The sequence below is a fragment of the Cynocephalus volans genome, chromosome 6 (assembly GCF_027409185.1).
Source record: "Cynocephalus volans isolate mCynVol1 chromosome 6, mCynVol1.pri, whole genome shotgun sequence".
Taxonomy (NCBI): domain Eukaryota; kingdom Metazoa; phylum Chordata; class Mammalia; order Dermoptera; family Cynocephalidae; genus Cynocephalus; species Cynocephalus volans.
In genome coordinates this window covers 75,182,780-75,197,748 of record NC_084465.1, presented here as the reverse complement: position 1 = coordinate 75,197,748, position 14,969 = coordinate 75,182,780, and the positions used below count along the sequence as shown (strand labels likewise).

General features: G+C 34.5%; 1 protein-coding gene across 1 annotated transcript in view; it reads left to right on the top strand.

The window, feature by feature from the left end:
• Nucleotides 1-14,969, top strand: part of THSD7A (thrombospondin type 1 domain containing 7A) — a 411,752-nt gene that overhangs the window by 322,745 nt on the left and 74,038 nt on the right. Inside the window, exons 8-9 of the mRNA XM_063100778.1 lie at nucleotides 4,776-5,010; nucleotides 8,805-8,920. Of these exons, the coding sequence (XP_062956848.1) occupies nucleotides 4,776-5,010; nucleotides 8,805-8,920 (351 nt within the window). The remainder of the gene's footprint in view (nucleotides 1-4,775; nucleotides 5,011-8,804; nucleotides 8,921-14,969) is intronic.

Below are 14,969 nucleotides of genomic sequence, written 5' to 3'. Positions count from 1 at the left end.
AAAATTGTCATAAAATTCTTCTTATCAAAAGTTGTCATTTGGAAACCAAATCACAAGTGGTAGCAACTGGAGATAGTATACTGCAGAAAATAAAATTCTCTTCACTTAAAAATAAATCTGTGTGTGTGTGCATGTGTATGTGTATCTTCCTAAGGCATGACTTGTGATTAAATAAAACTGGAAATTCACTTTTTAACATTGAATGATAAGGTAGGAATCTTCCTTGTACAGTGTAAACTGTAGTATTTATCCCAAAAGCTACTTTTAAAGTTATGTTGGGAAGTTCTAAAAGGAAGCAATAAGTCTGGTATATTTTTAATATAAATAGTAGTATGTTAAATTTGAACAAAAAGTTAAAATTTTTCTTAGATTTTTAGCTTTCTTAATTTTTTGAACCCATGTTGCAGATCCTCAACAAACTTTGTTTAAAGAGGATAAAATTATTTTCAAAATGTTTTTCACTGAGTGTAATAACAACTTCTGTTAATTCCCGTTATGTAATTATCCTTACAGAACAACAAAAAAAATGAGAATGTTTATTTTTGCAAAGTTCAAAGTGACCAGATATTATAACTTCATCAGCCAATTATTAATGTGCTTTTACACCTGCTTTATGCATGCAGAGAACAGATGCAAACTGAAATAGAATTAAGCCAATTTTTTCTCAAGTAATTAGTAGTCTTCAAAAATCATATTTTGCAATATGAAACCTTGAGAAGAGGAATCTTTTTATTTTAACTTGTTGAGTTTTTACAGCTAACTGGTTTAAATTCTTAGGGCCAGGGAGCAGGTATATTTCCTCAAGGACTTTGAAGAACCCAGGATTCATTATATGTATACGTACACACACAGAACTCTGGTTTCTAAGTGAATACCGCCACTTTTCCATCCTCCCACTGTTGACCTTGAAAGGGGAATTCTGCTTCAATCTGTTCGTACATGACCACCACACAGGATTTATGCAGGCTCCACAGTGGGAAGTCTTCTACTTTCTTCAAAGAAAAAAGAGGGGATAGGGCTTTGCTGCAGCAAAACCTCCTGAGATATTCTGTAGCTAATACTCTTCCAATTCAGTTCCCCCAAAGCATATCCTTGCCAATGACCTTTCACCTAGCAGGGGTTTGCTATCAAAGGGATGTGGGCTGCAATAGCAGGCAAAGTTAGAAGCACTTTAAAACTGTAACACAAAACACACCAATAGCCTCTTCATAACATGAGCCCAGGCCACTTCCATATCTTTGTTGCCAGTTACTTTCTGATGTGAATTCTATGCTCCAACCAACTGCATCAATATTGCTAATTCCCAAGGTCGTACCTGTCTGCATGCCTTTGCTTTTACTTATTTTTTCTTCTACTTAGATAAAGTTCACCCCTCCTTCTCTACCTTCCCAGACCTCTGCTTGTCAAATCCTATTCCTACAAAATTTATCTCAATGCTTTCTAACTGAGGCATTTTTCAGTCCCCAAATTAAAGGCGTTTTACCGCCTTTGAATTCCAGTTATACTAAATACCTCTCTTAATATTATTATGTTCTATCTAGAATTTTACTCATTCGTATGCTTGCCTTATTCCCTCTACTGCGTTAAAGATCCTTGAGAGTAACAGGAACTACTTCTAACACCTCTAGGTGTCCCTTGGAGAATCCCACGTAAATGTTGCACATTACACGTTACACTCAACATATATGTATCCAATTTCTGTTTTAAATAAGGCTTTTTTAAAAAAAAAATGATCCTCTTAATTGTAAGGACATGAATACTAGAACCAGAAGCACCATAGCTCTATTCAAATGTATCCTAACAAAGCTTTTATGAACTTGATATGGGGAGAAAAAAATCCCTTTTTCATTTCTAAGGGAGAAGTTTCACATAATAGTTGGTATTTTTATATGAATACAGAGGTTTATTTGTATAGCATAATTTCATTAAAGTCTTATAGTCCTTCCCTTTCATAAAATGATACAAAATCTAAATAGTGGAATTAGTGTAAAGCATATATTTTTATATGTAAGAGGACTTTTAAAAATACACTTATTACTAATTTTGTCATAGGTCATGTTTTATAATTTCCCAGGACTGTAGAAATATTCCCAGAGGTCTAGAATTACATCTTTCCATAAATAATAGATAAATTCAATATTATATGTATCAATTTTTCTACCATAAAATTATTCCCCAAACAACATGACAATGCGGCAATGACTGATTGCTTCAAACCACACTTTCAAAATTGCCATATCATTGCTATAATTAAGACCACATTGGGGCTTATCTGTACAAGTATCCTGACATCAGACCAAAACTGCTGATGTGGTTTTAATGTGGATTGGGGCAAGAAAATAAATAGCCTTTATGTCTGTAAACTTAACAGCACTCTTGCAGTTCCTCGACATGTTATGCTGATGTAGTAGAAGTTTCTTTCTTATTTTTTCCCATAGTCAACTAGTCAATTCCAATGTCAGAAACAATTCAGAGATTTAAAATTACAGTTGCAACAGCATATTTAAACTCAAACTGAAAATGGGGTAATTAAAGAAACTTTTTTTGTAGAAGAGCAGTCATTTTGTTATTAAACATAAAGGAATTGTTAAAATAATTATATACAATGTTTATATAATGTTAAATGTAAAATAATTATATATAATGTGTATATAATTAGCATGCGTTTGTCTGAGAGTTATGATTGGATAAGTCTAGCACCTCAGGGAATGTGTAACAGGAGTGCTCATTTATTTCTCTCCAATCCAATTAATATGTTTTAGGGTTTGCTTCTATTCAAATCCTAAACTTGTTTGCCAGGGCTGCCAGGATCACTGAGTTCTGTGATGGAGAATAGGATATGAAATGTGACGGATGTTTTCACCTCCATGAAGCAGGGAACATTAATGAAATTCTGCTTAATGCAGGTTATTCTGATGTGGAGCCTATGTTCAACACTGCATAAATTATTCTAAATTGCAGTTAAGTTCTCACATAAACTGCCTAGTGATTTATTTGCTGAATAGAGGGATGTCCTTAATCCTAAGGGCAGTAATACCTGAAAATCTGTGCAGGGTGTGGCCACTGGCATTGTTTATGACTTTTGCCCAAATCTCAAACTTCTTGGGCCATCTTTCATGTTAGGGTCACTAGTCATTAAGTCACTTTTTCTTCTTTATTTTTAACTTTTAAAGCGTGCTTTCCTAACATCTAAAACATACCTCTTATTATACTCAACATTTCCTCCATTTACTATCACAAATACTGTGATGAACACTCAAGATTCCCACCTTTCCACACCAGTGACCAGTTCTTTTCTGTTTCTAGGATGAAATCCAGAGGCTGCATAAATTCTAATAGACCAAATTGTCAATAAAATGAGCAATACTTCCTTCAATACCCTGCTTTTAACACAAAATGAGATCCCACCTACAAAGTACTTATAATGGGGCTAGCACATAAAAAAGGGTCCCAGAATGATAACTCCCATACCATATTCTATGGATCAAAAAATGCATCTGCTTTACCCGTTAACATCTATGGAATTATCACATCTTACATTGGATGGAACAGTTCTAACTGTTGACGTAGTTGTCATTGTTTGTACATGTGAACTTCATTGTTATTCCTGGTGGAAATAACAATTCCAAGATGCTTCTGCAAAAACACAAACAAAAATGCTAGGGACCATTTGAGGAAGGAAAATAAATCTTAGTTCCTTGCTTAAAACTTTCACCGACATCTTCTGGAGCAATTAAGAATGAAAACTTAGAGATGAATATCAGCATCCTGGAAGAAAATTCTGGAGACAACAGCAGAGACTCTTTTTAAGAAATCCTGCATCTTCAACACTTTGATATTACAGAAGATGATACTGTGTAGGAAAACAGTAGAAAAACATCGATGAGCGTGAGTTAAAAAAGTGTCTGGAAAGATTTGGACTCTGAATGCAAGGAAGTTTTAGAAATAGCATTCCTTTTAATGTATGCGAAAAAGTGATATAAAAAGCGATGTAATTAAGTCATAAAAAGCTATCTCAATAAAGCATGCAACAAAAATTAGAGTTGACCAGAAAGCATTGTTTCACAGTTTAATTGGCAGCCATCTCTTTTTTCTTTGAGACACATAAATTGGTGGTGCATTACACAGCAAAGGATATCTCAGATTTGAAGAAATACTGTAATATCATTACTCAATGGCTTTTCCAGTAATGCTCTGGAAGATCATAAAGTATCATTCAATTTTAACATCTTTGTTTCTAAATGTCCTAAAACCAAATGCAAGGATATTTCAAATAGTTCATGGAAAAATAGAATTAAAAGATAATACAAATCTTTCCACAAACTCTTTGAAGTACCCTTGCACATTAAAATAAGCAGCATTTTAAGATCTGTAATTAAGACATTGAATTTTGGGGGATATCACTTGAAAACACTCTCAGTTTTCTCCATCCAGAGTCTCAATTGTCATGTTTCTCCTGGCTGGCAATCACATGGGCTTCATTTGTACCTCATTATCAACTTTTCTGGAGAACAATGGCCTCTCTCTCTCTCTTTAAAGTCCCAAAACGCAAATATCATGTATACCACATAGTTTATATTTTATTTCAGGCCATGCTAAATAAGGTAAGATTGACATGTAATCTGCTTTCCTAGCAGTGTTCTGGTCACATGCTGTGTGCTAAATAAGTGGCAGATATCATTGTTGTTGATAGCCATGTTAATTCCAAGGACCAGAGAATGTTAAGGTTCCTGTTGGCACCATATCTAATCTGCTATCATTTTCCATTTTGATAGGTGGAATTCGCTGTCCAAATAGCAGTGCTTTGCAAGAGGTGCGCAGCTGCAATGAGCATCCTTGTACTGTGTACCACTGGCAAACCGGTCCTTGGGGCCAGTGCATCGAGGACACCTCAGTATCATCCTTCAACACAACCACAACTTGGAATGGGGAGGCATCCTGCTCTGTTGGCATGCAGACCAGAAAAGTCATCTGTGTGCGAGTCAATGTGGGCCAAGTGGGACCCAAAAAGTAAGGGCTTTGGGATGACCAGTAAATCCTGTGGTCAACCATGCAGAGGATTGGCTCAGGCTTCACTGGCTTCATAAAATGGAGTATTTTGATGCTTGCCATACCTGTCCTCAAGAGTAAGATTTGTTTGTTTTGAATGTCAGCTGCTGATAAAGCTATAACAGCCTCAGAGGCTGTTGTACCTGGGACCCATAAATTCTGTAGAAATCTTTCTATGTAGTACCTACTTGCTGTTTTATTGTAGCACTTTCTGTTTTTATTAAGCTAGTGGGGCAGTGAAAGAAGTGCTTGCTCTAGGCTGGCTGATCAATAGTGACAGGAGACCAAATCCTAGCAGTGTAGGTCATTCATGACTTCCTGTGTACCCGTAGGCTGTGGAGACTGCCAATCTAATTTAATTGGATAGTAGCCTTCTATGATCTGCCTTTCATTTCTCCTAGAAAATACTATATCAAAAATACTGGGGCCAAACTGATATCTTTCAATGGTTAAATGAGTAAGCCATTTACTTCCAAGGGTGCCTTGGGATAAGATGAGTGTTATGATAAGTAGAAAAACTATCAGTTTCTCCTGGTGGTTATGAGCACCGTAATAACAAGGTAAACGATTTGCTAGAGGGAAGGACAGAGAACCAGAGAACTGGCATATTATATGTGCCTTATGAGAAACACAAACAAGAACAAGTAATGGCATAACTGGGTTAATCAATACTTAAAGACAATTAACAAATCAACTCTAAAAAATCATTCCTTTGAGGGGAAACTACCTTATCATTTGAAATTTAGACAGCATAAATTTTTAAAAATTAAAATCTTTTTAGCTATGTGAGACACGAAAAGGAAAACCAGTCAATTTCACATAGGTGTAAACGTGGCCTCATATTCTCCGAATACTTGGCCAAGTTGTTAAGTATACTGTGTGATCTTAAGCATGCTACCTAACTAATTCTAGACTCAGTTTTCAGTCTATTGAAATGATTTAATTTAAAAAAAATAATAATAGTAACATAAGCACTCAATAAATGCTAGAAATTGTTATTTTCTCTTAAGAATTTGAGATAATTTTTAGTGTGCCAGCCAAATGAAAATAATGTATCTGCTGTATGGAAAACTCCAGGGGCATAAGTAAGAACCCCATTATGCTTCTTTTTTATCTGGCCAGTGTTCCAAACGTTAGAGATACTTTGCTCCATTCTTTATTTGTTCATATCACTTGAAATTAGGAAACATATTAGAAAAAATGTGTCATAAGAGATTTGAATTAATTGAGAGACTATTCCACTTGTTTAATAGGTAGCCCCAAACCTATATTTTAATAGGAATTATGCTACAGTTGTGATGACTCTAACTCAGGAAATCAACACGCAGTGTAATACAATTCAGTGGTGGTAACAGCAGGAGCAGGAGTTCCAAGTCTCGCTGGAACAAGAACAGAGGCAGATACATTCACTACGGAGGTTCAGGAGCAACCTGCTGTAGCGCAGATGGAGGTTACTGGGCTGAGCTTCTATGAGTAAGCTCCTTCTGTTTCTGTTCTCAGTTCATCACCTTTCAAATGCTGCTGTTGACATTTTTCTCACTTACACAGCCTGTTTTTGCTGAGTCATGGGTGTACATGCATCCACGTCTATATGTGAAAGAGCTCTGGATTAAAGTCATTAAATCATTCAGTAGGAACTAGGGTATCCTGAAGCCCCATGTCAGCCCACCACAACAATCCATTAAAAATTTGCTTTGCCCTTGCAGCCTTTATTCAATGACCTGAATACATCTATAGATTTGTTAAGTCAAATGGATTTACTTTGCCTTTACAATTCTGGAAAATTAAGCAAATACTGTGAATTCGAAAGAAAATGTTATTGCCCTTTTCCCTAAATGCTAGGTAAAATTCAGTGAATGCTTTCCGACACTTGGCATTTGAAACAAAAATGCAAATAGAAACCATGTGTTAAACTCCTCTTCATAAAACAGATTACTGTGCAATGGTAAAGTCAATATTATTGATCTTATCTATCATCCCAGTAACAAACTTCAACTCCTATCACATCTGTTTAATTTGACCTTGAATAAGATTAGGGGGGAAATCAATTCCTTGATTTAAACCACAAACACTAAATACAAACAGTAGAAAGGAGAAAAGAAGTATGTTGACTGAACCAATTGCCTCACCAAAGGAAGTCTGAATTTGTTTTATTGGATGTAATCTAGGCTGTAAAATTTATCTTTGTGTGTTCATTTAATGACTTTGTTGTCAGTAATTTTGTTCTCCACAGTTAACCAAGTATCTTGCTGTGGCTATTTCTAAACTAAAACAGAATATTTGGAGGTTGTCAATAATAACATCGCAAATTCCATTGATTTATTCAGGTCTAATATCTGAAGAGCATGTGAGTGAGTAATGCTTTCCTACTGTTAAAGTTACAACATTGCCTCACTGAAAAGGGGTGCTTTCAATAATAATTACTGACCAATAATTCCATTATTCCAAAAGAAATAACTGGATTATATGTGGGGTTCTTCCATGTAATGTTTTTGGTTAAGAATGAAGGTTAAATTGTAACTCTAGTGATTTACCATCTAAATGGTAACAGTACATTAACTTCTCTGATTCATATCTAAATCTGTTTGTTGTTCGTGACTTTGAATAGTCATAGCACTTAGGAAAACTCAAATTTATCATCAATGTACACCAGTAAAATTATTTCTTTTGGAAATGTTGAATCCTATATATTTTTTAACTCACTTCCAAATAAACCTTAGTGTTTTAAAGTGAGAGGAGAGCATATTCCTATGTAATTGAATAGAGCATAATATTTATGTCTGAGAAAGGGCATGTACATTTAAGGACAGTATATTTAAAACATATGCATCAGCTTCCTATTATCTCTTAGAAAGTGAAAACCTCATGTAAAATAAAACATTTCAGTGTTTTGTCATTCTTATCTTTCCCTTGTGTTCCCCATAAATAACATATTTTTGCTCTTTTTTTGAAAATAATAACTTAATTTTGCTATCATTTATGTCAAGCACACAGTATTTTTTATTTGAATTGATTGACTATCTTTATTGACTATTTTTATTTTATTTACATTCACTATTTTTGTTCCAAAAAAGAAACTGTAACTTATAAAATATACAAAATATTTTAAATCCCATAATTTCAAAGTAGGGACAAAATGGAAGAAAAAATAAGAATAGATATACTAAATGAAACCAGGAATAAAGTGAAAAAAGGCTTATCATAATAATTTGTACACATTTACTATTTTATTACTTATTTATTATGAAATACATAGCTATTAATACAATATTGTTTTTGAAAATGTATTATCTAAAGAGTATGTTTCATTGTAAGTATGCTTTAAGATGTTTTATACAAATAAAGCATAGAATAACCTAAAAACTTATAAGATGCATAAAAGCCTATTTAGTTATACAAAGATACAGAATTGGTTTCTTAAATTGGTAATTTGAATGCCCAAAAAATTTCTTATAAGGCATATTAGAAAATACACATTTATTAATTGAGAATTGTTAAAGGTGGATTAGGAATAAGATAGCAGAATTGCTATTATTAAATCTATACATCCTGCCTTGAGAAGCTTTATTGAGGACCAGTTTGAAAGAATTAGTATAGTTGTATAGTTCTTGTCAAAAGCAGAATGGCTCCTGGAAGTTAAATAATACAGATTGGTGGGTGTTTCACAATTTTAGCAACGAAAATCCTGAAGAAATTAATGATCTGGTTTTCTGGCTTCCTATAGAGGCCAAATAATTTCCCTTTGCTCTTTCTAGGTGTCCTGAAAGCCTTCGGCCTGAAACAGTGAGGCCTTGTCTGCTCCCTTGTAGGAAGGACTGCATCATGAGCCCATACAGTGACTGGACTTCATGCCCTTCCTCATGTAGAGAAGGTATGGTCTGCAGAGTTCTGAAGGCTATTCACCCAGAAAACCCAATCAATGGGACTTCTGAGTTCTTCAGGCCCAGCAATGTTTGTGATTCTTACACAGGGATGTGTAATCCTAGTTTGGCACAAAAGCCATAACAATTTGGTTTTCCTCTTGAAAAGGACATAACTTTAGAATACCAGACAAATGAGTTTTAGGCCAAAAACTAACTTGAGGTCAAAGTCAAAGGATTTTAGACTTTGTTGTATTAATAATGTTTACTTTTACGTGAATTCTAAAAGCACGTGTAGTGGTCTTATGTATTTTAAAAAGAATATATGTGCAGTGATCTTATCAGTACATGCAGCTACCAAAGTACTTAATGGCAAGCAATAGTATGGGACCAGATTCACTACACATTCAATTATACAGCCCCAATAATAGGAATAAAGGAAAGAGAAAAAGAGCCAAATTGTTTCTCTGCCAACACTAAATGTACCGTGAGTCGTTTACAAGATGAGTATTTGTTCCCAATTTGGCTTTGTTTTGCTTGTATTACTTACAGACAAAGACTCTTCAGTATCATGACAGATACTTTGATAAATCTTTTCTTATCTTCCAGAACAGGGTCTTTTCTCATTGCTGCTGAGAAAGGTATTAACATCCTCCAGGTGATTTATGCAATAAGGAGCAAATTTTCCCTCACTGTCACAAATGACAATGTTTCCTATTTCTAATTTTATGCTCCCAACAAATACAGATAATTTTTCCTAAATTTCCTTTCTGCTTTTATTTTATTTTATTTATTTATATTTTCTTTTCTTCACTCTCACTAGCGAGGCTTAATTAATAACCAACTTCTAGTTTAACAAACAACTATTTTAAATTGACAAAATGTATTCAAATTCTTTAGATACTGTAAATTCAATAATGAATTATTTTTATGGTATGATTGTCATGTTATATATAGTCATATATTACATTTTAACAAAAGTTCCTTTTTATTGTTTTTCTATTGAATACCTTTGAAATAGCAAATAAAATTAAACCACAAACTGAGAAAAAACTAAAAAAATATATTTTAAAGTTTTTTATTAAGATATCTAAATAGCTTTGGTGGGGGAAACAGTTCTTAATAACTTTTGGGGAAAAATGTTATAAGCATTAACTTTTTAAAAAAAATGTTAATGGCATAAACTTACTAATAAAGAAATATCATTGTCTGAGGGGTTTTTTTTCTAGGTTTTCTTATCCTATTTTTAAATTTTCTTTTTAAAGTTAAATAACATGATATCCCTTGGTTTGGTCATAATAGGCAATAGAATTATAGTTTTTTATAGGTTAATATTTCTGTGGTATTGTGGGTTATTCATCACTTCATTGAAAAAGGTTATTTATTACATGGAATTAATACACTTGCAAGTTTTACTCTTGATGTTTTTATACCTGATACTTTATACAAGTATGAGATAAGGTCATTTACTGATAATTCCAAATGTAATTACAGTTACATTTATAACCAGATAATTAAGAATCTAATGCAGATTTCAAGTGAAATTTTTGAAAGTGGGAAAAGACTTTGCCTTTTCCTTATGTTGGATATTTCCTAGTATTGTGTAAAGTAATTTAAAATGAAAGTTGTCTCATTCTAAAGTATTTTAAGGAAATAAAGTTTAAAAGAAAAAGTACAGAAAAGATTCCATTAAATTGATTCTAGGGTAGTCACTCATAAACATGAGGAATCAGGTAAATTTAATGACAGGAAATTAGAGGAATTGGAGAATTGTTTACATAAGGGGAGGAGAAAAGACTGGGAAATAGCTAGTTACAACCAGCTTTCACTGGTGGAGAATGTGAAGGAAACTTTGCAAGAGATTGAAGATGAGAGACCATGTGCTCCAATGGGTGCAGTGCTGGAAGGGTAGGAAATTGAATTGGATTATGCTTATAGAAAGTGCTGTGCGTCCTGGTGAGTGCTGTGGGTCTAGGTCTATCGAAGACCTAGGAACTGGAGAGGGTCATTTCCTGTGGTGATTGACAGGCATGTGAGGTACAGTGGGTTTAGTTGGATTGGTCTCTTGGGGGAAGGTAGGTAATGGCTGTAAGTTAAAATGCAAAGTGCCATTGGGAGACTGTTCTCTCATGGAGCCCCTGGGGGTGATCGTGGCCAAGGAGTGCAAGAATGCCAACTCAGGAATCTCTTTTGGAAGCAAGATGCTCCCTGCAAGACAATGCTATGTTTGGCTGAGCACAGTTCATCTCTCCTGGAACAGGAGATTGGCCTTGTCTGTTTCATTTGGCAGCTTTATGTTGAGTTTCCTAGAACAAAAAAGGTTTTCAGAAACATTAAACCTAGTCACTCAGATTTAAAAATAATAGCTATAATTGTGTATTGTGGAAATAAAGACAGACTGGGGGGGGGGGGGTTATAGAAGAGACTATTGCTGGATGACAGTGCCAAGATGCTTTCTGTTTCCAAAGAAGCCTTTTCTGTTTTGCCTGTAGACTGCTGAAACTGGGAATAAGGAGACAATGATGTTATAGAAAGCTAGTCTTCTGTTGTGAGGAAATTAAAACAATGGTGTGAGGTTAGTTTTTTTTTTTTTTGATTTGGTAAGAAATGGAAATAATCCAAGTGTCCTTGTAATTATACTGACTTCCACACAATTTAAAAATGCTAAGCAAAGCTAAATGTTCAAAGAGAAGTAATAGCAACAGAAAATTAATTCAGGAATGGGGTGTTGTTTTTAATTTAATTCTGCAAGTAAAGTCTAAATTTTATGAGTTTTGAGCTTATTAAAATGTGGAATTACCCTCCTATTAAAAATCACTTTTTTTTTTTTTTTTTGGTGGCTGGCTGGTACAGGGATCTAACCCTGGACCTTGGTGTTATCAGCATCACACTGTAACCAACAGAGCTAACCAGCCATCCCTAAAAATCACTTTAAAGAGGTAAATTACACTACAGTATTGCCAAAAAAATGGAACAAAATAGCTTAGGACGCCAAGAAGAACAAAAACAGTTATTTGAAATGCTATTCTGCCCTCTCCCAAGATACTCCTTTAAAAATCGAAGCTGTTAAAGGTCAGTATTGAGTAGAACGTAGCTTAATCTTCAAAGCAGTGCAACTGTTAACTTTGGCTTAAGTTTTTATAAATTTTGACAAAGGGCACTTTAAAAATAAAATAATATGTGCATGTAAATTATTTGTAACTCTAATCTTAAAAAAAAATACAATTTGATCAAATAATATACTTGGTTGCTCAAGTTCTGTTTGCTCCTCTTTCTTTCTTACTTCATTTATTACCGTAAGAACTAGAAGGGATATTGCAGAGGCATCTATTCTATCTTCATACCCCAAATCAATAATACACTAGAATTACTCCAAAGATCTGAAAAGCACCTTTACATTTTGCTTCTTGCATGAAACATTTCCCTTTCAATTTCCTACCACTATGCTGCTCCAACCTGCCATCCATCTCACTTCCAGCTTAACAAATCAGTTTTGCTTGCCCTTTAAATCCTTCCATCAAGTAATTTCTGTGGTGAAATTTACCTTGAATGTCTTAAGACATCTGAAAACTACTGTAACGGCGTGAGAGATTATGTAACCTCTGAATCTATGTGCCCTGTCATCACATAATCATTTTCTGATATACAATCCTTTTTTTTATATTCCCATCCTACATAGGTATTTTCAAATAGAAATAACACAGGCAGGTTCCTTTATTTTTCCCATGTTCATTGTTTCCAATGAACACAATGACAGCTTGTTTTTTATTAATTTTCAGTGCACAGACTTAGTACCCATGTGCTTACTACTATTAGGGAATGGTTAGAAAGAAATAGAAGATACTAACTAATAATTCAGTTGAGAAGATGTGAAATAAATGTGTTGGCTCATTCGGCAAATATTTATTAAGCACTTATTATGTGTGATTATTGTTCTAGGTTCTAAAACTCAAAGATGAATGGAAATGCTACATGTACATCAAACACATAAAATAAATTGGGCATAAATACATACAGGGAACTATGAAAGGTATAAAATTCCAAGTTTGCCAGCTCAAGTTATTAGAGAGGAACCTTCCATTCTTCCTTTTTAACGTGTACTGTAGCACTCCCTTTTTCTGTGCTTTGATCTGAGGGCTCTCTCTGGCTGAGCTCTACAGAGCTGTTACTTTGAGTGCACAAGCAGCAATTTCTTCACTGCAGTCTAAGAAGAAACAAACCTCCCAGTGGGTACAAACATGGATGTCATGACAATTCCTGCTTAACCCCATTAAACTTCCTCTCTGGGTGTTAAGGCTTTGAAGACTTCCACTTTAATGAGGTCACAGTCTTTATCCTGTGGGCTGCTCAAGGTTAAGGAATTTGCACCTTTTATAAGAATAAATGGATTTCCACTGTGGAATCAATTATGGAAGTGAAAAGAATCATAGTATTATATTGAGTACAAACTATGGAGTTTGTGATGAGAAGTCACATAGAACATTTCATAGTTGCACTTTAAGTGACATTTTTTTCCTTCATGTCAATAGACAAAATAGAATTGAAACACTAACATTTGGTTGCTGCTTCCCAAATTAGAACAGCTCTGGCTCTGCACCAGGTGACATCTAGAGAGTTAATGACTAGGTGCTTCTGTCTATAAGGTGCCACTGATGGTGAACTCATTGTCTTCTCCAGTCCCCAGATCCTTTGGTCTCAATCCTGTGTCTGTTTTCTATCTTCAGGTTGAAAAGGGTTTTACAGTGACTGCCTCCAAATATTTTGACCATCTGGGGAACAAAGACCTATTTATCTATGAACAAACAAACAAAAACCTCTCTCTTTCCCTCAGTGCTGAACAAATGAGAATGGTCATTTAGTTTGTATACTCTCCTAAAAGATTAAAAGCAGGCTATAAAAATAAAACAAAAGAAAAAATAATAAAAATTATTTTTTTAAAAAAGTTTGAGCCAGGCAGCCAGGCAGTGAATGGGGGAGGGGGTAAAGAGGAAATCAAAGTTAAGGTAAATTCCTGCAGTTGAGAAGAAAATTAGCTCTGAGATTCTGGTGAGCAAAGCAAAAGATAGAAGCACAGTGGATTCTTAACAGATTGTCAAGGGAAACAGAGTTTTTCCTAGCTCTGAATTATTAGAGGAATTTACCACCTGGGCCTTAAAATAGGACAATATAATGGATGAAGACTGCATTAGCCATTTATTTAAAGGTCTATTGACAGGTCTTAGATACTCCCTAGATAAATTATATTTAATATGTGAAAGTTACAGCTGGCATTCAAACTAGTATTGTTTTAATAACAAATCTATAACAATATTTTCAAACACTTTAATTCTCAGCTGCCAAATACTTCCAGCCCCCAATTCCCTACTCTATTACTTGTAGTATTCCAGATATTCATTGAGATAGTTAATGTAATTATTGATAGTACAGGTTTCCCCCAACAATAGGAATAATCCTAAAAAGTTACATGTGAACCCAGATTTTTAACTTGAGATGGGAAGTACAAGGTCATCTATTCCAATAGGTCCCAAACCTGGCTCTTCAGCACAATTACCTGACAAGCTTTTTAAAAATCAGAATCTCAAATCCAGTTCTCAAAGATTCTGATTTAGTGGTTCTGGGTGTAGGCCCAGAAATCTGTTGTTGATGTTGTTAAAGATATTCCATTATGAAGCCAGACATTTAGGAATCAGTAATCTGATCCATTTCCCATCTAATACAAGAATCCTCTCTTAATGTGGCTGCGGGTCAGTTGCCCAGACCATGCTGAGGATATCCTGATTTCATGAGAAAGGATGTTCCATTTTGGGAAAGTTCTAATTATCAAATCGTATTTTTCCATTACCACAATATCTTTAAAAATGTTTCATTTCTTGGTTAGAGAGTGATGTTGGTAACACCAAGGCCAATGGTTCAGATCCCCTTACTGGCTAGCTGCCAAAAAAAAAAAAAAGGAATAAAAATGTTTCATTTCATTTCTGATTAAACTTTGTTAAGGGCTGCTAACCAATTAAAATGTCTCTGTTCCTGTAGTCTTTGTATCAAATATTTAATGATCTTGCA